General features: G+C 44.5%; 1 protein-coding gene across 5 annotated transcripts in view; it reads right to left on the bottom strand.

Annotated features, from left to right (window-relative positions):
* The window catches only part of LOC147104952 (breakpoint cluster region protein), an 859,255-nt gene that overhangs the window by 420,325 nt on the left and 413,312 nt on the right, over positions 1–25,618 (bottom strand). For all 5 annotated transcript variants that reach the window (XM_085962106.1, XM_085962101.1, XM_085962100.1 and 2 more), the window contains 2 exons: positions 19,481–19,585; positions 866–1,051 (listed from right to left, as the gene is read on the bottom strand). In XM_085962106.1, the coding sequence (XP_085818232.1) occupies positions 866–1,051; positions 19,481–19,585 (291 nt within the window). The remainder of the gene's footprint in view (positions 1–865; positions 1,052–19,480; positions 19,586–25,618) is intronic.

The raw sequence follows: 25,618 nt of genomic DNA on the forward strand, positions 1-25,618 counted from the left end.
AATGGCGGAGCAGGCTCGAAGGGCCGAATGGCCTACTCCTGCTCCTATCTTCTATGTTTCTATGGATGAGTGCAGCTCCAACAACACTCAAGAAGCTCAACACCATCCAGGACAAAAGCAGCCCGCTTGATTGGCAGCCCATACACCACCTTAAACATTTCAGTACCCCCACCACTGGCGTACCATGCCTGCAGTGTGTACCATCTACAAGATGCACTGCAGCAACTCGCCAAGGCTTCTTTGGCAGCACCTCCCAAACCTGCAACCTCTTCCACCTAGAAGGACAAGGGCAGCAGGCGCATGGGAACACCACCACCTCCAAGTTCCCCTCCAAGTCACACACCATTCTGACTTAGAAGTACATCGCCGATCCTTCATCGTTGCTGGGTCAAAATCCTGGAACTCCCTACCTAACAGCACTGTGGGAGTACCTTCACCACACGGACTGCAGCGGCTCAAGGCGGCGGCTCACCACCACCTTCTTAAGGGCAATTAGGAATGGGCAATAAATGCTGGCCTTGCCAGCGACACCCACATCCCACAAACGAATAAAACAAAATGTTGCCTGATATTCAAAAAAGAATTGAGTCATGAACCATGAATAAGACATGAAATTATGGACCATTTACCCCAACATAGATAGTGGAAAATGCTCAACAGTATTTTACTTGACGCTATCAATGTTCAATACAGAGGCATTAGCAATGCTTAGCATGTGTTTAGATGTCGCAGGTCAAGCCTCATAAATCTGATGGCAATTTTTGAGGAGCTAACTAATAAGCTGTTATATAACCTACTTAGATCTTTAGAATGATTCGATATAGTTCCATATTTGAGGCAAACAAAGATTATTATATGAGGTTACCAGTTTTTGAAAGAGGTCTCCAACACACTGATGGTGACTCCATTGCTGAACTCTGGGGAAAAGGCCATCATAGAATTCCTTGTGTATCTCATAAAGCTCAGGCACTTTGAAGAAGATGGTCTCTATTTGTTGGTTGGTGAGGACGGGCTGAGATGTGGTGGCAGCTGCTTTAAGAGGTTTCATAGGCTGCAAGATAAAGGTAGAATAAAATGTACAAATACAACTCCTGGATAATAGAATACCAACAAACTCAATTCCACAAGTGTGGTAGCATCACCATAACATTTCTCAATACAGGAGACTTTCAGCAGTAATTGGGATATAACAAGCAATTCCAAGGATGTCACCGAACGGCTGCAGAGCATTCTGGGGGGAGAGGGTGAACAGCCAGATGTCGTGGCCATATCGGTACCAATGACATAGGTAGAAAGAGGGATGAGGTTCTGCAGGCAGAGTTTAGCGAACTAGGAGTCAGATTAAAAAACAAGACCTCAAAGGTAGTAATCTCTGGATTACTCCCGGTGCCACGTGCTAGTGGGTCCAGAAATAGGAGGATAGAGCAGATGAATGTGTGGCTAGAAGGATGGTGCAGGAGAGAGGGCTTTAGATTCCTGAGGCATTGGAACCGTTTCTGGGGGAGGTGGGACCTCTACAATCCGGACGGGTTGCACCTCAACAGAGCTGGGACCAATATCCTCGCGGGAGGGTTTGCTAGTGCTGTTGGGGAGGGTTTAAACTAGCTTGGCAGGGGGATGGGAACCTAAGAATAGAGTCAGTAGGGAGGGAAGAAAAACTGGAATTGGAAAACAAAAACGTAGAAAGTAAATTGGAAGGACAGAGGAATCAAGGGCTAGATAGTAGTCAACAAGGAGGTTTGCGTGTACTAAATGGTATATACTTCAATGCAAGGAGTATAGCGAACAAGGCAGATGAGCTGAGGACACAGGTAGATAGATACTTGGGACTATGATATTATAGCTATTATTACAGAGACGTGGCTGAAAGATGAGCAGGTATGGCAGCTCAACATTCCTGGTTACAAGATTTTCAGATGGGATAGAGAGGGAGGTAAAAAGGGAGGGGGGGTCGCGGTATTGATTAAAGAAACTATTACAGCTGTGAGGAGGGATGATATGTTGGAGGGATCATCAAACAAGGCCATATGGGTCGAATTGAAAAACAAGAAAGGGGTGATCACACTGCTGGGAGTGTACTACAGACCCCCAAACAGTGAGAGGGAGATAGAAGAGCAAATATGTAGACAAGTTTCTGAGAAGTGCAAAAAGTATAGGGCAGTAGTAGGGGATTTCAACTACCCCAATATTAACTGGGATAAAATTAGTGTGAAGGGTATAGAGGGTGCGGAATTCCTAAAATGCATCCAGGAGAACTTTTTTAGCCAGTATGCAGCAAGGGAGCGGTTCTGGACTTAGTTTTAGGGAATGAAGTGGGGCAGGTAGAAGGCGTATCAGTGCATTTGGTGCTAGTGACCATAATTCAGTTAGATTTAAGGTAATTATGGAAAAAGACCAGGAAAAAAAATTCTAAATTGGGGAAAAGCAAATTTTGCTAAGCTCAGAGGGGATTTAGCCATAGTGGACTGGAAACAGCTACTTGAAGGTAAATCAGTGTCAGAGCAGTGGGAGGCATTCAAGGAGGAGATCCGGAGGGTTCAGACCAAATATGTGCCCTTAAAGAAAAAAGGTGGGACTAACAAATCTAGAGCCCCCTGGATGTCTAGGGACATACAGGGTAGGATAAAGAAAACAAGGGAGGCGTATGACAGATACCGAGGGCTAAATACTGCAGTATCTTTAGAGGAGTACAGAAAGTGCAGGGGTGCAATTAAAAATGATATTAGGAAAGCAAAGAGAGAGCATGAAAAATTCTTGGCAAGTAAAATCAAGGATAACCCAAAGATGTTTTATAAATATTATTAAGAGTAAGAGGATAACTAAAGAAAGGGTAGGGCCTATTAGAGATCATGAAGGTAATGAGTGTGTGGAGGTGGGAGACGTCGGTAGGGTTCTTAATGAATACTTTGCGTCTGTTTTCACAAAGGAGAGGGGCGAAGCAGACATTGCTATCAGGGAGGAGGAGTGTGAAATATTAGATGAAATAAACATAGCGAGAGAGGAAGTATTAAGGGGTTTAGCAGCTTTAAAAGTGGATAAATCCCCAGGCCCGGATGAAATGTATCCCAGGCTGTTAAGCGAAGCAAAAGAGGAAATAGCAGAGGCCCTGACCATCATTTTCCAATCCTCTCTGGCTTCAGGTGTGGTGCCGGAGGACTGAAGGACTGCTAATGTGGTACCCTTGTTTAAAAAGGGAGAAAAGGATAGACCGAGTAATTACAGGCCAGCCAGCCTAACCTCGGTGGTGGGAAAATTATTGGAAAGAATTCTGAAGGGCAGGATAAATCTTCATTTAGAAAGACACAGATTAATCAAGGATAGTCAGCATGGATTTGTTAAGGGAAGGCCGTGTCTGACAAACTTGATTGAATTTTTTGAGGAGGTAACAAGGAGGGTAGATGAGGGTAGTGCGTTTGATATAGTGTATATGGACTTTAGCAAGGCTTTTGATAAGGTTCCATATGGCAGACTGGTCACAAAGTTAAATGCCCATGGGATCCAGGGAAAAGTGTCAAGTTGGATTCAAAACTGGCTCGGAGACAGGAAGCAGAGGGTAATGGTTGATGGGTGTTTTTGTGACTAGAAGTCTGTTTCCAGTGGGGTTCCTCAGGGCTCAGTACTAGGTCCCTTGCTTTTTGTGGTATATATCAATGATCTAGACTTGAATATAGGGGGGTATGATTAAGAAGTTTGCAGATGATACTAAAATCGGCTGTGTGGTTGATACTGAAGAAGGAAGCTGTAGACTGCAGGAAGATATCAATAAATTGGTCAGGTGGGCAGAACAGTGGCAAATGGAATTCAATCCGGAGAAATGTGAGGTAATGCATTTGGGGAGGGCTAACAAGGAAAGGGAATACACATTAAATGGTAGGACACTGAGTAGTGCAGAGGAACAAAGGGACCTTGGAGTGCATGTCCACAGATCCCTGAAGGTAGCAGGCCAGGTAGATAAGGTGGTTAAGAAGGCATACGGAATGCTTGCCTTTATTAACCGTGGCATAGAATACAAGAGCAGGAGGGTTATGCTTCAACTGTATAAAACACTAGTTAGGCCTCAGCTAGAGTACTTCGTGCAGTTCTGGTCACCACATTACAGGAAAGATGTGATTGCACTAGAGAGGGTACAGAGGAGATTTACAAGGATGTTGCTGGGAGTAGAGAATCTTAGCTATGAGGAAAGACTGGATAGGCTGGGTCTGCTTCCCTTGGAACAGAGGAGGCTGAGGGGAGACCTTAGTGAGGTGTATAAAATTATGAGGGACTCAGATAAAGTGGATAGAAAGGACCTATTTACCTTAGCAGAGGGGTCAAAAACCAGAGGGCACAGATTTGAAGTAATTGATGGAAGGTTTAGAGAGAATTTGAGGGGAAATTTCTTCACCCAGAGGGTTGTGGGGATCTGGAACTCACTGCCTGAAAGGGTAGTAGAGGCAGAAACCCTAACCACATTTACAAAGTACTTGGATGTGCACTTGGGATGCTGTAACCTGCAGGGCTACGGACCAAGAGCTGGGAAGTGGGATTAGGCTGGATAGCTCTTTGTTGGCCGGCGCGGACACGATGGGCCGAAATGGCCTCCTTCCGTGCTGTAACTTTCTATGATTCTATGATTCAATATAACTAATTCCAGATACAATTGTATTATATCTTGTGATTTTTATTTTCATGCTCTCATGTTACAAAGTCTTTTATCTAACAACTTGCACATATAGTGCCTTTAACTGAAAAAACCCCCCAAGGCATTTCAAACTTCAAACCAAAGGCACTTCTCCAGAGGTGGAAGCAGATTCAACAATAACTTCAAATGGGAATAGGATAAATACTTAAAGAGGAAATACATGGCAGGGCTATAAGAAAAGAGCAAGGGAGTGGGACTAATTGCCTCGCTCTTGGAAAGAGCCGGCAGAGGCACAATGAGCCGAATGGCCTCCTTCTGTACTTTATCATTCTATGATTCTATAATGTTGGGCCACTCTACTGAATAAAGTAACAAGCAAAAGGGAACTTGAGAATGAAATGGGAAGGAGAAACTAAAGTCGAGTAACACCAGGCATCCAAATATCCCAGTAGTGGCCTAGGAACAGTTCAACTTCTTAGCCAATAAAGAAGATTCAAATCAATGAAACCGAAGGTAATCAAAACAACTTGTATTTATAAAGCGCCTCTGACATAGTAAAAAGTCCCAAGGCGCTTCACAGGAGTATTATAAGACAAAAACTTTGACACCGAGCCACATAAGGAGAAATTAGGGCAGGTGACCAAATGCTTGGTCAAAGAGGTAGGTTTTAAGGAGTGTCTTAAAGGAGGAAAGAGAGGCGAAGAGGTTTAGTGAGGGAATTCCAGAGCTTAGGGCCCAGGCAACAGAAGGCACGGCCACCAATGGTTGAGCGATTATAATCAGGGATGCTCAAGAGGGCAGAATGAGAGGAGCGCAGATATCTCGGGGGGTTGTGGGGCTGAAGGAAATTACAGAGTTAGGAAGGGTCGAAGCCATGGAGGGATTTGAAAAGGATGAGAATTTTGAAATCGAGGTGTTGCTTAACCAGGAGCCAAAGTAGGTCAGCGAGCACAGGGGTGATGGGTGAATGGGACTTGGTGCGACTTAGGACACGGGCAGCCGAGTTTTGGACGACCTCAAGTTTACATAGGGTAGAATGTGGGAGGCCAGCCAGGAGTGCGTTGGAATAGTCAAGTCTAGAGGTAACAAGGCATGGATGAGGGTTTCAGCAGCGGATGAGCTGAGGCAGGGGCGGAGATGGGCGATGTTACAGAGGTGGATATAGGCGGTCTTAGCTATGCCGCGGATATGTGGTCGGAAGCTCATTTCAAGGTCAAATATGACACCAAGGTTGTGAACAGTGTGGTTCAGCCTCAGACAGATGTTAGGGAGAGGGATGGAGTCAGTGACTAGGGAACGGAGTTTGTGGCGGGGACTGAAAACAATGGCTTCGGTTTTCCCAATATTTAATTGGAGAAAATTTCTGCTCATCCAGAACAGGATGTCGGACAAGCAGTCTGACAATTTAGAGATCGTGGAGGTAACATAGAAGATAGTAGCAGGAGTAGGCCATTCGGTCCCTCGAGCCTGTTCCACCATTTAATGAGATCATGGCTGATCATCCAAATTCAGTCCCCTCAGTCCCCTGTCCCTGCTTTCTCCCCATATCCCTTGATCCCTTTAGCCTTAAGAAATATATCGAGCTCCTTCTTGAATATATGTAATGAATTGGCCTCAACTGCCTTCTGTGGTAGAGAATTCCACAGGTTCACCACTCTCTGGGTGAAGAAATTCCTCCTCATCTCTGTCCTAAATGGCTTACCCCTTTATCCTTAGGCTGTGACCGCTGGTTCTGGACTCCCCCGCCATCAGGATCATCCTTCCTGCATCTAGTCTGTCTAGTCCTGTTAGTATTTTATAAGTTTCAATAAGATCCCCTCTCATTCTTTTAGCCCAATCGACCCAATCTCTCCTCATACGTCATTCCTGCCATCCCAGGTATCAGTCTGGTGAATCTTCACTGCACTCCCTCCATGGCAAGAACATCCTTCCTCAGATAAGGCGACCAAAACTGCACACAATACTCAAGGTGTGGTCTCACCAAGGCCCTGTACAACTGCAGCAAGATCCTTGCTCCTGTACTCGAATCCTCTCGCTATGAAGGCCAACATATTTGCCTTCTTAACCGCCTGCTGCACTTGCATGCATACCTTCAGCAACTGGTGCACAAGGACACCCAGGTCTCGTTGCACTTCCCCTTTTCCCAATCTATTGCCGTTCAGATAATAACCTGCCTTCCTGTTTTTGCCACCAAAGTGGATAAACTCGCATTTATCCATATTATACTGCATCTGCCATGCATCTGCCCAATCACCCAACCTGTCCAAATCATACTGGAGTTTCTCTGCATCCTCCTCACAGCACACACGCCCACCCAGCTTTGTGTCATCTGCAAACTTGGAGATATTACATCTAGTTCCCTCGTCTAGATCATTAATATATATTGTGAATAGCTGGGGTCCTAGCACCAATCCCTGCGGTACCCCACTCGTCACTGCCTGTCACTCGGAAAAAGACCTGTTTATTCCAACTCTTTGCTTCCTGTCTGCCAGCCAGTTCTCTATCCAAGTCAGTGCCTTACCCCCAATCCCATGTGCTTTAACTTTACACGCTAATCTCTTACGCGGGACCTTATCAAAAGCCTTCTGAAAGTCCAAATACACCACATCCACTGGTTCTCCCCTATCTATTCTACCAGTTACATCCTCAAAAAAATCCAGTAGATTAGTCAAGCACGATTTACCTTTTGTAAATCCATGCTGACTTTGTCCGATCTTGTCACTGTTTTCCAAGTGCTCTGCTATTACATCTTTTATAATGGACTCTAGCATTTTCCCCACCACCGATGTCAGGTTTACCAGTCTATAATTCCCCGTTTTCTCTCTACCACCTTTTTTGAATAATGGGGTTACATTAGCTACCCTCCAATCCATGGGAACTGTTCCAGAGTCTAGAGAATTTTGGAAGATGACCAGCAATGCATCTACTAATTCTAAGGTCACTTCCTTAAGTACCCTAGGATGTAGATTATCAGGCCCTGGGGATTTATCGGCCTTCAATCCCGTCAATTTCCCTAACACCATTTCCCTACAAATACTGATTTCATTCAGTTCCTCCCTCTCATTAGACCCTATGTTCCCCGACATCTCTGGGAGGTTATTTGTGTCCTCCTTTGTGAAGACAGAACCAAAGTATGTATTTAATTGTTCCACCATTTCTTTGTTCCCCATTATAAATTCCCCTGATTCTGACTGCAAGGGACCTATGCTTGACTTCACCAATCTTTTTCTCTTCACATATCTATAGAAGCTTTTACAGTCAGTTTTTATGTTCCGTGCAAGCTTACTCTCATACTCTATTTTCCCCCTCTTAATTATCCCTTTGTCCTCCTTCGCTGAATCCTAAACTGCTCCCAATCCTCAGGTTTGCTGCTTTTTCTGGCCAATTTATATGTCCTCTCCTTGGATCTTATGCTATCCCTAATTTACCTTGTTAGCCACGGTTGAGTCACCTTTTTTGTTTTATTTTTATGCCAAACAGGGATGAACAAATTCTGTAGTTCATCCATGTGATCTTTAAATGTTTGCCATTGCCTATCCACCGTCAACCCTTTAAGTAACATTCCCCAATCCATCCTAGCCAACTCGCTCCTCATACCATCATAGTTTCCTTTATTTAAATTCAGGACCCTAGTCTCTGAGTCAACTACTACACTCTACATCTTAATGAAGAATTCTATCATATTATGATCGCTCCGCCCCAAGGGGCCTCGCACAACAAGATTGCTAATTAATCCTTTCTCATTACATAATACCCAGTCTAAGATGGTCTGATCTCCAGTTGGTTCCTCGACATATTGGTTCAGGAAACCATCCCGTATACACTCTAGGAATTCCTCCTCCACAGTATTGTTACTAATTTGGTTAGCCCAATCTATATGTAGATTAAAGTCACTCATGATAACTGCTGTGCCCTTATTGCACGCATCTCTAATTTCCCGTTTAATGCCATCCCCAACCTCAGCATTACTGTTTGGGGGTCTGTATAAGAACATAAGAAATAGGAGCAGGAGTAGGCCAATCGGCCCCTCGAGCCTGCTCCACCATTCAATAAGATCATGGCTGATCTGATCCTAACCGCCAATCTACTATCACAGAACCATCTCCTGAATCTAACAGAATTAGACACACGAAATAGCAGCAGGATCAGGCTACACGGCCCCTGGGCCCGCTCCGCTACCCACAGGGCCATGACCGATCCGGACCTAGACTCATGTCCAAATTCCTGCCCGCTCCCCGTAACCCTTAATTCCCTTTACTTCTAGGAAACTGTCTATTTCTGTTTTAAATTTATGTAATGATGTAGCTTCTACAGCTTTTTGGGGCAGCATATTCCATGGACCTACCACCCTCTGAGTGAAGTAGTTCCTCCTCATCTCAGTTTTGAAAGAGCAGCCCCTTATTCTAAGACTATGCCCCCTAGTTCTAGTTTCACCCATCATCGGGAACATCCTCCCCGCATCCACCCGATCCAACCCCTTCACAATCTTATTACGAGGGTATGAGACGGGAATTGGGTAAGATTGATTGGGTGGTGTTTCTGGGGGGATTGACAGTGGATAGACAATGGCAAGCATTCAAAGATAGAATGGAAGAATTCCAGAACATGTTTATACCGGTTTGGCATAAAAATAAACCTAAAAAGGTGGCTCAACCGTGGATAACGAGGGAAATTAGGGACAGCATAAAATCAAAAAAAAGGGCATATCAACTGGCAAAAAAAAGCAGCAGACCGGAAGATTGGGGGCAGTACAGGATACAGCAAAAGAGGACAAAGGGATTAATCAGGAAGGGGAAAATAGAATACGAAAGTAAACTTGCAGCAAACATAAAGACAGACTGCAAAAGCTTTTATCGGTATATCAGGAGGAAAAGACTGGTAAAATCCCAAGTCGGTCCCTTGCAGTCCGATTCGGGAGAATATATAATGGAGAATAAGGAAATGGCAGACCAATTAAACTCATACTTTGGTTCTGTATTCACAAAGGAGGACACAAATAACCTCCCAGGAATATCGGCAAACATAGGGACTAATGAGAGGGAGGAGCTGACAGAAATTAGTATCTCTAGGGATATGGTGTTGGGTAAGTTGAGGGGACTGAAGGCCGACAAATCCCCGGGGCCTGATAAACTACATCCTAGGGTACTTAAGGAGGTGGCCCTGGAGATAGCAGATGCTCTAAGGATCATCTTCCGGAACTCCATTGACTCGGGAACAGTACCCGTGGATTGGAGGGTAGCTAATGTTACCCCAATATTTAAAAAGGGGGGTAGAGAGAAAGCAGGGAATTATAGACCAGTAAGCCTTACATCGGTTGTGGGCAAAATGCTAGAGTCCATTATTAAGGATAAAATAGCGGAGCACTTGACAAATGGGGAAAGGATCGGACAGAGTCAACATGGATTTACAAAGGGTAAATCGTGTTTGACTAATCTGCTGGAATTTTTTGAGGAAGTAACTGGTAAAATAGATGGGGGAGAGCCAGTGGATGTGGTGTACCTTGACTTCCAGAAAGCCTTCGATAAGGTTCCACACAAAAGATTATCATGCAAAATTAAGGCTCATGGGATTGGGGGCAAAGTATTAACGTGGATAGAGAACTGGCTGGCGGATAGAAAACAGAGAGTTGGAATAAACGGCTCGTTTTCGGAGTGGCAGGCAGTGACCAGCGGGGTGCCGCAAGGATCTGTCCTGGGACCCCAGCTGTTCACAATATATATAAATGATCTGGATCAGGGAATTGGATGCAATATTTCCAAATTCGCTGACGACACTAAACTAGGAGGAGGGGTGGGCTCTGATGAGGATGTCAGGAGGCTACAGTGCGATTTGGACAGGTTGGGGGAATGGGCGGATACGTGGCAGATGCACTATAATGTGGATAAATGCGAGGTTATCCACTTTGGGGGTAAAAACAGGAGGGTAGATTATTATCTAAATGGCAATAGATTGGGAGATGGGGAAGTGCAGAGGGACCTGGGTGTTCTTGTGCACCAGTCACTGAAGGAGAGCATGCAGGTGCAACAGGCGATTAAGAAGGCAAATGGTATGTTGGCCTTCATATCAAGGGGGTTCGAGTATAGGAATAGGGATACCTTACTACAGCTGTACAAGGTGCTGGTGAGACCGCATCTGGAGTATTGTGTACAGTTTTGGTCGCCCCATCTGCGGAAGGATGTTCTTGCCATGGAAAGAGTGCAGCGGCGATTCACCAGGCTGATACCTGGAATGGCGGGAATGACCTACGAGGAGAGATTGAATAGTTTGGGCTTGTACTCACTGGAGTTTAGAAGATTGAGAGGGGATCTCATCGAAACATATAAAATTATGGCAGGCCTGGACAGGCTGAATTCAGAGAGAATGTTTCCAATGGCAGGGGAGCACAGAACCAGGGGCCACAGTCTAAAAATAGCGGGCAAATCATTTAAAACAGAGATGAGGAAGAATTTCTTCACTCAAAGAGTGGTGAGCCTGTGGAATTCCCTGCCACAGAGGGCTGTGAAGGCTAATTCAATAAATATTTTCAAGAGAGAATTGGATATATTTCTGAAGGCTAAGGGGATTAAGGGTTACGGAGAAAAGGCGGGGACGGGGTACTGAACTGGTAAGATCAGCTAAGATCTCAGACGAAGATCAGCCATGATCTCATTGAATGGCGGAGCAGGCTCGAAGGGCCGAATGGCCTACTCCTGTTCCTATCTCTATGTTTCTCTATGTTATATGTTTCAATAAGATCGCCTCTCATTCTTCTGAACTCCAATGAGTAGAGTCCCAATCTACTCAACCTCTCCTCATATGTCCATCCCCTCATCCCCGGGATTAACCGAGTGAACCTTCTTTGCACTGACTCGAGAGCAAGCATGTCCTTTCTTAAGTATGGACACCAAAACTGTACGCAGTATTCCAGGTGCGGTCTCACCAATACCTTGTACAACTGAAGCAATACCTCCCTATTTTTATATTCTATCCCCCTAGCAATGAAAGACAACATTCCATTGGCCTTCTTAATCACTTGCTGCACCTGCATACTAACCTTTTGAGTTTCGTGCACCAGGACCCCCAGATCCCTTTGTACTTCAGTACTTTCCAGTTTCTTGCCATTAAGATAATAACTTGCTCTATGATTTTTCCTGCCAAAGTGCATAACCTCACACTTTCCAGTATTGTATTCCACAGTATTGTATTCCATCTGCCAAATCTCTGTCCACTTACTTAGCCTGTCTATGTCCCCTTGCAGGTTTTTTATGTCCTCCTCACTCACTACTTTCCCTCCCATCTTAGTATCATCTGCAAACTTTGATATGTTACACTCGGTCCCCTCCTCCAAATCGTTAATATAGATTGTAAAGAGTTGGGGACCCAGCACAGACCCCTGCGGAACACCACTAGTTACTGATTGCCAGTCTGAGAATGAACCATTTATCCCAACTCTCTGCCTTCTGTTAGATAGCCAATCCTCTATCCATGCCAGAATATTACCCCCAATCCTGTGATTTTTTATCTTAAGCAATAATCTTTTGTGTGGCACCTTGTCAAATGCCTTTTGGAAGTCTAAATACACTACGTCCACTGGTTCCCCTTTATCCACCCTATATCTTACTTCCTCAAAGAACTCCAGCAAATTTGTCAAACATGACTTCCCCTTCATAAAACCATGCTGACTTTGTCCTATTAAATTATGATTATCCAAATGTCCTGTTACTGTCTCCTTAATAATGGACTCCAAAATTTTACCTACCACAGATGTTAGGCTAACCGGTCTATAGTTTCCAGCCTTCTGTCTGCTGCCCTTTTTAAATAAGGGTGTTACATTAGCAGTTTTCCAGTCTGCCGGGACCTTTGCTGAGTCCAGGGAGTTTTGGAAAATTATTACCAATGCATCCACAATCCCTACCGCCACTTCCCTCAAGACCCTAGGATGTAAGCCATCAGGTCCAGGTGATTTATCCGCCTTGAGTCCCATTATTTTACCGAGTACCACTTCCTTAGTGATTTTGATCGTGTTTAGCTCCTCCCCCCCATAGCCCCCTGTTTGTCCAGTGTTGGGATATTCTTAGTGTCCTCTACTGTAAAGACTGTAAATACAACTCCCACTAACGTTTTCTGCCCCTTGGTATTTCTCAGCTCTACCCATACAGATTCCACATCATCAGAGCTAATATCCTTCCTTACTATTGTATTAATCTCCTCTTTAACCAGCAATGCTACCCCACCTCCTTTCCCTTTTTGCCTGTCTTTCCTGAATATTGAATACCCCTGCATGTTGAATTTCCAGCCTTGGTCACCCTGGAGCCATGTCTCCGTAATCCCAATTATATCATATCCGTTTACATCTATTTGTGCAGCTAATTCATCCACCTTATTACGAATGCTCCTCGCATTAAGACACAAAGCCTTCAGGCTTGTTTTTTTTAGCACTCTTAGGCCTTTTAGAATGATTATTTACTGTGGCCAGGTGTCGAGAGAGGTGGTGGAGGTAGAGCTGGGAGTCGTCAGTGTACATGTGGAAACTGAAGCTGTGTTTTCGGATGACGTCACCAAGGGGCAGCATGTAGATGAGAAATAGGAGGGGGGCCAAGGATAGATCCTTGGAGGACACCAGAGGTAACGATGCGGGAGCAGGAAGAAAATGGAAAGGAAAAAAACTACAAATGCAGGAAACTTGAAATAAAAACAGAAAAAGGTGGAAATATACGTTAGTCAGCATCTGTAATGAAAATATACATATTAAGGTGCTCCAGGTGTGTACCTTTTATCAGATGTGGACTGAAAAATAAATGTATAAATTAGATTGGGGGGGCGGGGGAAGAGGGGAAAAAGGAGAGGGAAGAGAATCACCAAAAATATCAATCACAGAAAGGGAACTAATGGGCTAAATGACCTGCAAACTATTTAATAGAAAAAGACACAGGCAAGATCCACACAAGCAAAAACGTAAAAAATTATGGAAAAAAAAACAAGCCGTACGTTTGAATGATTTCCACACAAAAATAATTTCCTTATAACAGTATAATTGATTCTTGAATGTTGCTAGTCCAAGAGCAGATTAACTGAATGAGTCAACTGGTTAACCAAGTGCTTCAATTAGCGAGCCCTGTCCTCAAGTTTTCACTGGATTACATCAACTACTTTACTCCGAGAGTAGTGAAAATGTGGAACTCGCTACCACATAGTGTTTGAGGTGAATAGCAGAGATGCATTTAAGGGGAAGCCAGATACATACATGAGGGAAAAAGGTGGGAGGAGGTTTGTGTGGTGCACAAACACCAGTATAGACCTGTTGGGCTGAATGGCCTGCTTCTGTGCTGTACATTATATGCAACAACATACAACAATTATATGCAACAACAATATAACGCTTTTAACATAGTAAAACATCTCAAGGAACTTCACAGGGGTTGGTGCGAGTTACATAGATACATAGATACATAGAAGATAGGAGCAGGAGTAGGCCATTCGGCCCTTCGTGCCTGCTCCGCCATTCGATGAGATCATGGCTGATCCTTTAATTCAGTATCCCGTCCCCGCCTTCTCTCCGTAACCCTTAACCCCTTTTGCCCGTAGAAATATATCTAATTCCCTCTTAAATATATTTAATGAGCTGGCGTACACTGCCCTCTGTGGCAATGAGTTCCACAGGTTCACCACTCTCTGAGTGAAGAAATTCCCCCTCATCTCTGTCCTAAATGGTTTAGCCCTTATCCTTAAATTATGTCCTCTAGTTCTGTTCTCACCCGCCAAGGGAAACATTCCTTCTGCATCCAGTCTGTCTAGACCTGTCAGAATTTTATACACTTCTATGAGGTCCCCTCTCAATCTTCTAAACTCCAGTGTGTACATCCCTAAACTACATAGTCTCTCCTCATAGGTCATTCCCGCCATTCCTGGTATCAGCCTGGTGAATCGCCGCTGCACCCCCTCCATGGCAAGAACATCCTTCCTCAGATGAGGCGACCAAAACTGTACACAGTACTCGAGGTGTGGTCTCACCAGTGCCCTGTACAGCTGCAGCAAGGTATCCCTGTTCCTGTATTCTAACCCTTTTGCTATGAAGGCCAGCATACCGTTTGCCTTCTTGACCGCCTGTTGCACCTGCATGCTCGCCTTCAGTGACTGGTGTACAAGAACACCCAGGTCTCTCTGTACTTCCCCCTCTCCCAATCTATTGCCATTTAAATAATAATTTGCCCTCCCGTTCCTGCACCCAAGGTGGATAACTTCGCACTTGTCCACATTATAGTGCATCTGCCATTTATCCGCCCAATCGCCCAGTCTGTCCAAATCGCTCTGGAGCTTCCTGGTCTCTTCCTCTGAGCCCACCCCCCCTCCTAGTTTAGTGTCGTCTGCAAATTTGGAAATGCTGCATCCGACTCCCTGATCCAGGTCATTAATGTAAATTGTGAACAGCTGGGGGCCCAGGACAGATCCCTGTGGTACCCCACTTGTTACTGCCTGCCATTCAGAAAATGAGCCGTTTATTCCAACTCTCTGTTTTCTATCTGACAGCCAGTTCCCTATCCACGCCAAAACTTTCCCCTTTATCCCATGAGCCTCAATTTTCCATGCTAATCTTTTATGTGGGACCTTATCGAAGGCCTTTTGGAAGTCCAGGTACACCACATCTACTGGCTCTCCCCCATCTATTCTACCAGTTACTCCCTCAAAAAATTCCAATAGATTAGTCAAGCACGATTTACCCTTTGTAAATCCATGTTGACTCTGTCCTATCCTGTCCCCATTTGCTAAGTGCTCCGCTATTTCATCCTTAATGATGGACTCCAGCATTTTGCCCACAACTGATGTAAGGCTTACAGGTCTGTAATTACCTGCTTTTTCCCTACCCCCCTTTTTGAATAGTGGGGTAACGTTAGCTACCCTCCAATCCATCGGTACTGTTCCCGAGTCTAATGAATTCTGAAAAATCATCCTTAGTGCATCCGCTATCTCTAGGGCCACCTCCTTCAGTACCCTAGGATGCATGTTATCAGGCCCTGGGGATTTGTCCACCTTCAATCCCTTTAGCTTCCTTAACACCATATCCTTAGAGATATTGATTTGCGTCAGTTCCTCCTTTGCCAATGTCCCTATTTTTCCCGATATCCCAGGGAGGTTTTTTGTGTCTTCCTTCGTAAAGACTGACCCAAAGTATGCATTTAGTTGATCTGCCATTTCCTTATTTCCCATTATATATTCCCCCGTATCTGACTGCAATGGACCAACTTTGGTTTTCACCAGTCTTTTCCTTTTGATATACTTATAAAAGCTTTTGGAGTTAGTTTTTATATTTTCCGCCAGCTTGTTTTCGTAAGCTATTTTGCCCCTCTTGATTATGCCCTTTGCCCTCCTTTGCTCTATCTTAAACTGTTCCCAATCTTCCGCTCTGGCGCTTTTTTTGGCTATTTTATACGCCCTATCTTTGGATTTTATGCTGTCTCTAATTTCCCCTGTTATCCACGGTTGAGTCACCTTTTTAGATTTCCTTTTATGCCAGATTGGTATAAACAATTTTTGCAATTTTGTCATTCTATCTTTAAATGTTTGCCATTGTTTATCTACCTCCAGTCCTCCCAGGAACGTTGTCCACTCAGACCTACTCAGTTCCCGTCTCATGGCATCATAATTCCCCTTGTTTAAATTCAGGACCTTAGTCTCTGAGTCAATTTCTTCGCTCTCCATTTCGAGTGAGAAATCGATCATGTTATGATCGCTCTGACCCAAGGGTCCCCGTACAACAAGATTACTGATTAGTCCCTTCTCATTGCACAGTACCCAGTCCAATATAGCCTGTTCCCGAGTTGGTTCCTCGACATATTGATCCAGATAACCATCCCTCAAACACTCAAGGAATTCCTCCTCCTCATTATTTTTACTGATTAGGCTAGTCCAATCTATATGTAAGTTAAAGTCACCTATGATGACAGCTGTGCTCTTATTGCACGCTTCTCTAATTTCCCTCGTGATGCCCTCCCTAACCTCTATTTTACTATTTGGAGGCCTATATACCACTCCTATTAATGTTTTTCGCCCCTCGCTATTTCTTAGCTCCACCCATATAGATTCTGTATTAACTGAGTTAAGATATGGGCAACAGAGTTTTGATGAGCTGTAGTTTATGGAGGGTGAAAGATGGGAGGCCGGCCAGGAGAGTGTTGGAATAGTCGAGCCTGGAGATAACAAAGCATGTATTTCAGCAGCAGGTGGACTGAGGTGGGGAGCGGGGGGAAGACGGGTGATATTACGGAGGTGGAAGTAGGCAGCCTTGGTGATGGGGAGGATATGGAGACAGCTCTGGCTCAAATACAACACCAAGGTTGCAAACAGTCTTGTTCAGCCTCAGACAGTGGCCAGGGAGAGGGATGGAATCAGGAAGGGAACAGAGGTTGTGGCGGGGACCGAAGACAATGGCTTCGGTATTCACAATACTGAATTGGAGAAAATTTCTGCCCATCTAATACTCGATGTCAGACAAGCAGTGTGACAAAATATAGGCAGTGAATGGGTCGAGGGAGGTGGTGGTGAGGTAGAGCTGGGTGCCACCAGCGTACATGTGGAATCTGAGGATGTCTTTTCAGATGATGTCGCCGAGGGGTAGCATGTAGATGAGAAATAGGAGGGGGCCAATGATAGATCCCTGGGGGACTCCAATGCTAATGATGCAGGAGTGGGAAGAGAAGCCATTGCAAGAGATTCTCTGGCTACAACTGGACAGACAAGAATGGAACCAGACGAGGGCAGTCCCACTCAGCTGGACAACGAAGGAGAGACTTTTGAGGAGGATGGTGTGGTCAACCGTGTCAAAGGTCAATGATCTTTCATCAGAACTGGAAGATGTTAGAGACTAACAGATTTTAAGCAAGTACAGAGCTAGGGAAAAGGGATAGGGCAGGGCAAGGCTAGGTAAGATCAATGGGGAAGGTCCGTGATAGGGTGAAGGGCAGGAGTGATTAATTGACAAAAGGAATGATGGTGTAAGGCCAAAGTGGGTGATAACGAGACAAGTAAAGAAACAAAAGATGGATCCAGCGGAGGTTTAAATGGTTACAGCAGCATAGCAGAGGGGGAAGGATGGAAAATCTGACTAAGAGGAGAAGGCTCCGTTAGATCATAACCACCGCTCCTACTTTCCCAGACAGCAGGTGCTGGTAATAGAGGATTGCTACACCAGAGCCACTGGGAGTGGAGGAGGTGGGGCTTGTGCTTGGGGCAGGGATCTGCCATCGGTATATGGATGGCGAGGTGTTCCACAACAGTGGGGTCTTCCATACACACATCATCAACTGCACTGCCCTCATTCACCCTCTCTGTTACCTCATCAAAAAACTCAATCTGGTTGGTCAAACACGATTTGCCCTTAGCAAATCTGTGTTGGCTTGCCTTTATTAATCCATGCTTCACCAAGTGGCTGTTAATTTTCTCCCGGATTATTGTTTCTAAAAGCTTCCCCACCACCGACGTTAAACTGACTGGCCTCTAAGTGCCAGGTTTATCCTTCTCCCCTTTTTGAACAAGGATGTAACACTTACAAGCCTCCAGTCCTCTGGCACCACCCCTGTATCTAAGGAAGATTGGAAGATTGTTGCCAGCACCGTGGCAATTTCTACCCTTACTTCCCTCAGCAACCTAGGATGCATCCCATCCGGACCGGGTGACTTATCCACTTTAATTACCGCCAACCTTTCTAGTAACTCTTTATCTATTTTTATCTCATGCAGTATCCCAGCAACTGCCTCATTTACCATAGCTTTGGCAAAGCCCTCTTCCTTGGTAAACACTGATGCAAAGTACTCATTTAGTACTTCAGCCATGCCTTCTGCCTCCACCAGTAGATCTCCATTTTGGTTCCTAAATCAGCCCCACCACTCCTCTGAAAACCCTTTTACAGTTAATATGCCTATAGAATACCTTTGGATTCCCTCTTATGTTAGCCGCCAATCTATTCTCAGTGTCTTTTTGCCCCTCTTACTTCCTTTTTTACTTCTCTTCTGTACTTTTTATATTCAGCCTGATGCTCCCTTGTATCATCAAGCTGAGATCTGTCATCCACCCCCTTTTTCTGCTTTATCCTATTCTCTAACTCCTACGTCATCCAGGGAGCTCTGGCTTTGGTTGCCCTCTCTTTCCCCCCTGTAGGAATGTACCTAGACTGTACCCGAACCATCTCCTCTTTTAAATACCGCCCATTGCTCCATTACATTTCTGCTTGCCTGTCTTGGACTCCAATTTACCCGGGCCAGATTCCTCCTCAGTTCAATGAAATTAGCCCTTCTCCAGTTAAGTATTTTTATTTTAGATTGCTCCTTGTCCTTCTCCATAACTAATCTAAACCTTACAATACTTTGATCACTATTCCCGAGATGCTGTCCAACTGTGACATTCTCCACTTGATCCACTTCATTCCCCGAGACTAGATCCAGCAATGCCTCATTCCTCGTTGGGCAGGAAACATACTGATCAAGAAAATTCTCCTGAACACACTTCAGAAATTCCTCCCCTTCTCTGCCCTTAACACAATCACTGTCCCATTCAATATTGGGGTAGTTAAAGTCGTCCATTATCACTAGCCTATAGTTCTTGAACCTCTCAGTAATTTCTTTGCAAATCTGCTCCACTATCTCCTTCCCACTATTTGGTGGCCTATAAAATACACCAAGTAGCGTAATAGCTCCTTTATTGTTTCTCAACTCCAACCAAATAGATTCTGTCTTTGATCCCTCAAGGACATTATCACCTAATTCTGTATTATTTCTAATACAGTGCTTCAATTTACTAGCTCAGACCTCAATTTTTCACTGGACTGTATCCTATTGTTGAGTGAATGTTAACTAGATTCGTCCTGCAGAAAAAGGGTACTCTACATACCAATAAAAGTGCCTCCAGATGATTTAAGTATGTTTCCTCACTGGCTAGGATTCCAGACAGAACCCATTTTCGCATCTCCAGGCCCTTCTCCAAATCTGGTTCACTCTGTAGGAAAATAGAAATAATATATTATGTCTCTATCACAGTGTGTATGGAAAGACAGTTGATTGTGTCTTCACAAAGCCAATGAGAGCTGTGGCTATAACTTACCAAAAAATACACGACAAATACATCAAAATACCTTCAATTGCTACTTGGAATCTGACATTTCTTTTTGTAGTAGACGCCAATTATTACTACAGTTTAATCTCTGCTACGCATACAACTACTGCATTAAATGCTTTTAGTCAAGCTGGTTAACGAGCTAAGCAATTCAGACCAGAAAGGTCCTTGGTTTTTGCTGAGTTAACTAATGTTAATAGGGGCACTACATTTGACCTCAGCATTCCTGGGTTAAAGAGGGAGAAGTCCGTCAGAGCTCCTGAACACTATCCAGAAACCCCTGATAGCACTGCATTTATGTGAATATCAACTGAGAACAAATGCACTCAGCTGCAATGCCCCACCATTTGAATAGCCTGCTGATGTTCACTGTCTAAGCTCACATGTAGCCAATTGGATGAGGTACCAGAGGTTCACCAGCACCCATGGAACTCAAACCCAGTAATAAGCAATGTCTACAGAAAAGAAGGGAGAGAAGAAAATTGGTACAAAGTAGCTAGCCTTATAAAACCCCAATAACTGTGGCATTGCAGCAGTTTGTTTTCACCTGAAGCAAAACTGAAGGTAACTAGCAATACTATGATCCCTCTCTCCCACCCCTACTGGTATCTGAGAGGATGGTTGGGTAGGGACTGTGATGTGTGGAGAGCAAAGACAAGCTACAAGTACTGTTTTAACTTTAAAAAAAAATATAAACAAGGATCTATCCTTGGCCCCCTCCTATTTCTCATCTACATGCTGCCCCTTGGTGACCATCGAAAACAGTCAAAATTCCACATGTATGCCGATAATACCCAGCTCTCTCTCACCACCACTTCTCTCGACCACCCGCTCCCACAACTGCCTCTGCTCTGTCACGCTGTTTGTCAGACAGCCAGTATTCGATGCGCAGAAATTTCCTCCAATTAAATATTGGGAAGAACAAAACCATTGTCTTCGATCCCCGCCACAAAATCCATTCCCTAGGAACCGACTCCATCCCCTCTCTGGCGCTGATCTGGACTGTATGCAACCTCTGTGTCCTATGTGATTCTCAGCTGAGCTTCCGGCCCCATATCCTCTCCATCATCAAGACCACTTACTTTCACCTCTGTAATGTTGCCCGTCTCCACACCTGCCTCAGCTCATCTGCGGCTGAAACCCTCATCCATACCTAGGTTACCTCCAACTCAACTATTCCAATGCTCTCCTTCCACCCTCCGTAAACTTGAGCTCATCCAAAACTCTGCTGCCCGTAGCCTAACTCGCACCAAGTCCTGCTCACCTATCACCCCTGTGCTCACTGTTCTACATTAGCTCCCGGTCCAGCAACGCCTCGATTTTAAAATTCTTATCTTTGTGTTCAAATCCCTCCATGGCCTCGTCCCTCCCTATCTCTGTAACCGCCTCCAGTCATACAACTTTCCTAGATCTCAGCGTTTCTTTAATGCTGGCCTCTTGCGCATCACCGATTTCCATTGCTTCATCATTGGCGTCCATGCCTTCAGCTGCCTAGGCCCTAAACTCTGGAATTCCCTCCCTAAACCTCTCTACCTCTTAAGTCACTCCTTAAAACCTACTTCTTTGACCAGTCCTAATATCTTCTGTGAAGCGCCTTGGGATGTTTTTACTATGTTAAAGGCGCTATACAAATGCAAGCCTCCTTCACACATTGTAAGTATATACTGAAGTACCTTGGTGAGAAGTGTCAGTACAAATCCCACCCTGTGATGCTCTGCTCTCAGGGGTAGGACTAAAAATGAATAGCGATACGAATGGCCTCTTATAATCAGGCTCAATTGTGTCCTGTCATCTGAGTAGATAGCATCTTAAATGGACAGTTGCAGTTACAATAAATCAAGTTAGACATAGCTACAGCATTGAGGTGCAAAATGCCTAAAGCTGTGGCTCTTGTGTACATCGATTCTGCTGTGCGAGCATAGTCAGCTGCATTTGGTCTTTTAGTGTATCAGGGAGCATGATTTGTTTTTGTGACTGGCTGCAAATATATGAACCTCTGGTGAACAAACCCTGCCCAGTAGGCTTCATCTGATTAAATCTTTGAGTAAATTCATTGACTTGAGGTTATCCATATATTTGGCTTCATAGTTACAGGTTTGCAATTACATCCTGCATAGTAGAATTCCCATGCTGGCAAAGCACTTGGAAGACACCCTTAAATCCACAGTTGCAATATAACACAAGGGTTCTGCCAACTCCTGGTGGATCCTATAAGCTTAGCCTATTTTGAGAAATGATCCTGGTAACTTATTTTTGTCAGCCCAGACCCATTTAACTGCACTCCATAGAGAAGCAAGCATTAAAAAGTCACTTATTGTGGTCTGTGCAAGATCTGGAGGACGGGATCTATTCTGGGCTGAGGGGTGTTTGAAGCGACCATGAGGCATTGAATATATCTGTAAAATTTGAACACTGATCCTGTGAACCATCAAACTAATGGTCATTGCCTGCTTCCTTCTCCACTACTCACCCCCCCTTTCCCCCCAATGGGGCAGTTCTGTTCCTAACAGCCTGAACTCTGATGGGAGTTCTGGAATGGCTTCTTGCGAATCAGCGAGCTGCACAGTTAGTTTGGCCCCTGCAGGAAAAAGCAGGACTCAAATTGGTTTAAGAACAATCTTTTTTCAGGGAAATCAAATTCCCCCATCCAAGGCACTCTGCCACTTTCTGTAGGGGTCTACACCAGCAATCTAACTACCTGTACCTAAATTTTGCTCAAATTCCATAGTGACTGAACCAACAATAGGAATGGGAGGTGTGTCTTCAGCACTCAGTGACATCAATGAGTCTGAAACACTTGGGCCCGTATTTTCCGATCCCCACGGGTGTGTACGAGCTGTGTGCACACCCGTAGGGACCTCGCAAGTGCCGCTTGTGGACTGCCTGCACCCCTGGGATACCTGGGCCTTTGCACGCGTGCACCAGGAGAGGCCCAGGAGCAGAAGAGTCTGGACCTCGGTTGCCCTCAAGTAGTAAGGGCGTAGATTTTTTCCCGATAGGAGGCATCTGCACACTGGGCCCAACTGTTTCTGGAGAATGTTTGACAACCTCTAAGTGAGAGTGGGTGGTTACAATGTGATTGGCAGCTCTCAACTCAAGAGTTGTCCTCAATAACAAGAGATGTGCTGAATAACTGCTCTTTACAGGTGCAGTTTAGCAGGCAGCAGTGTTGTGCTTCTGGTGACAAGCATTTTAAGCACTGAGCGTATCGATCAGTGATCATAAATTGGGTGCTGTATTTTGCAATTACTTAAAGCCTTTGGCAGAAATTGGTATTGGCATACTGTCCCCAGCAGTGCAAAGTACTGTAGTTTGTTTTTATACTGGCAGCACGTGGAATGGGTCTGTGCTGGCAGTCATACTGCCGCAGCCCAGCTCGGAGCACACAGTTTAAATATACAATTGCAATGTTATTCCTCAGCCTCCTGTTTATGCTCTTTTTGTACTTGCCTGCTAGCATGTGTTTAATAAATGTTTTTTTGCTATACAACCTGAACAGAGCACTGTGTTTGCTGCTGACCCTGAATGCTGAATCTGATGTTATTTTACCATGTTTTAGTTGTACTGTATGTGTGTTTCAATAAAGACTTCAATGCTTTAACTGCTGCTGTTCTAAAAGTTAACTGGTACGGGCACACAGATTTGCTGGATAAACCTACAAAAGTAGATAATATGCACTGGCTGGTTTGGAAAGAGAACACACTTGTGAAAACAAAACAGCTACTGTATAACTATTCTAGTGGATAGATTGAAGAGCAACAAAGAATGAAACCTTCTGCAATGGGAATGCACAAAGTTTCAAACGGTGAAAATGATATCATTTTTGTTGGCTGTTGTGCAATGGGAAATAGCCAACTCCTTCGGAGCCCACAGGTGATGGCCAGATGGCAGAATACGAGTGCTGAGTCAGGAACCCACATTTCCCAGTCACAAATTCATAGCACAGGCCACACCTCAAGACTGTTTTTAATTTCATGAAACAGTTACTTCAGCAGTGTAAACATCAAAGTACAAAGTTCCAGTTTTACACTTCACCCGAAAGCTGTGAAAATTCACAGAAACAACTGTAGCAACACATGGCTGAAAATAAATTCATGATTACACTCCTCGCCACAAATATCAGGAATCTGTTATAAAATTATGTTTGTTGGCAGATTTTAGCTTCCAATTTTCTTCTCTATTCCATTTGGCCTGTTCCTTTTTCTCACTGTAAAATGCTACAAAGCTCCTAGGAGATGCATTTGAACAACTCTGGATGAATTATTTGAGAAGTTACTCACTCTCCCACCATGCGGAGAAGCAACCAAGCTATATTTGGCTCATGACATTTTTTTGACAAGGTAAATCCAGGAGTAATGATTAGGTGAAACTTTGGGGTTATGGGGTGATGAAGGCCAATATCTGAAACTTGAATCTTTCCTTTTCTTTCAGATGCCAATCAGCATCCTGTGTGTTTCCAATATTCAAAAAGGGTGGTAGAGAGAAAGTGGGGAATTACAGACTGGTAAGCCTGACATCGGTAGTGGGGAAAATGCTAGAGTCCATTATAAAGGATGTAATAGCTGAGCACTTGTAAAACAGTGACAGGATCGGACAAAGTCAACATGGATTTACAAAAGGTAAATTGTGCTTGGCTAATCTACTGGAATTTTTTGAGGATGTAACTGGGAAAATAGATAAGGGAGAACCAGTAGATGTGGTGTATTTGGACTTTCAAAAGGCTTTTGATAAGGTCCCGCATAAGCGATTAGCGTGTAAAGTTAAGGCACATGGGATTGGGGGCAAGGTATTGACTTGGATAGAGAACTGGTTGGCGGACAGAAAGCAGAGAGTAGGAATTAACGGGTCTTTTTCCAAGTGGCAGGCAGTGACTAGTGGGGTACCACAGGGATCGGTCCTTGGACCCCAGCTATTCACAATATACATTAATGATCTAGATAAGGGAACTAGATGTAATATCTCCAAGTTTGCAGATGACACAAAGCTGGGTGGGCATGTGTGCTGCGAGGAGGATACCGAGAAACTCCAGGATGATTTGGACAGGTTGGGTGAATGGGCAGAAGTGTGGCAGATGCAATATAACGTGGATAAATGCGAGGTTATCCACTTTGGTGTCAAAAACAGAAAGGCAGACTATTATCTGAATGGCAATAGATTGGAAGAAGGGGAAGTGCAACGAGACCTGGGTGTCCTTGTGCACCAGTCACTGAAGGTAAGCATGCAGGTGCAGCAGGTGGTGAAGAAGGCAAATGGTATGTTGGCCTTCATAGCGAAAGGGTTTGAGTACAGGAGCAAGGATGTCCTGCTGCAGTTGTACAGGGCCTTGGTGAGATCACACCTTGAGTACTGTGTGCAGTTTTGGTCGCCTTATCTGAGGAAGGATGTTCTTGCCATGGAAGGAGTTCAGTGAAGATTCACAAGGCTGATCCCTGGGATGGCAGGAATGACGTATGAGGAGAGATTGGGTCGATTGGGATTATACTCGCTGGAGTTTAGAAGAATGAGACTTATAAAATTCTGACAGGTCTGGACAAACTAGATGCAGGTAGAATGTTCCCGATGGTCGGAGAGTCCAGAACCAGGGGTCATAGTCTAAGGGTAAGGGGTAAGCCATTTAGGACAGAGATGAGGAAGAATTTCTTCACCCAGAGAGTGGTGAACCTGTGGAATTCTCTACCACAGAAGGCGGTTGAGGCCAAGTCTTTAAATATATTCAAGAAGGAGTTAGATATATTTCTTAGAGCTAAAGGTATCAAGGGATACAGGGTACTGAGTTTGGATGATCAGCCATGATCTCATCGAATGGCGGAGCAGGCTCGAGGGGCCGAATGGCCTACTCCTGCTCCTATCTTCTATGTTTCTATCCCATACTTTTCCTGCTCAGATGTGTACTTGTGAGGAGGTGGTTCACATGCA

The sequence above is a fragment of the Somniosus microcephalus genome, chromosome 19 (assembly GCF_052327205.1).
Source record: "Somniosus microcephalus isolate GS21.2 chromosome 19, FLI_Smic_1.0, whole genome shotgun sequence".
In the NCBI taxonomy this organism is placed as follows: Eukaryota; Metazoa; Chordata; class Chondrichthyes; order Squaliformes; family Somniosidae; genus Somniosus; species Somniosus microcephalus.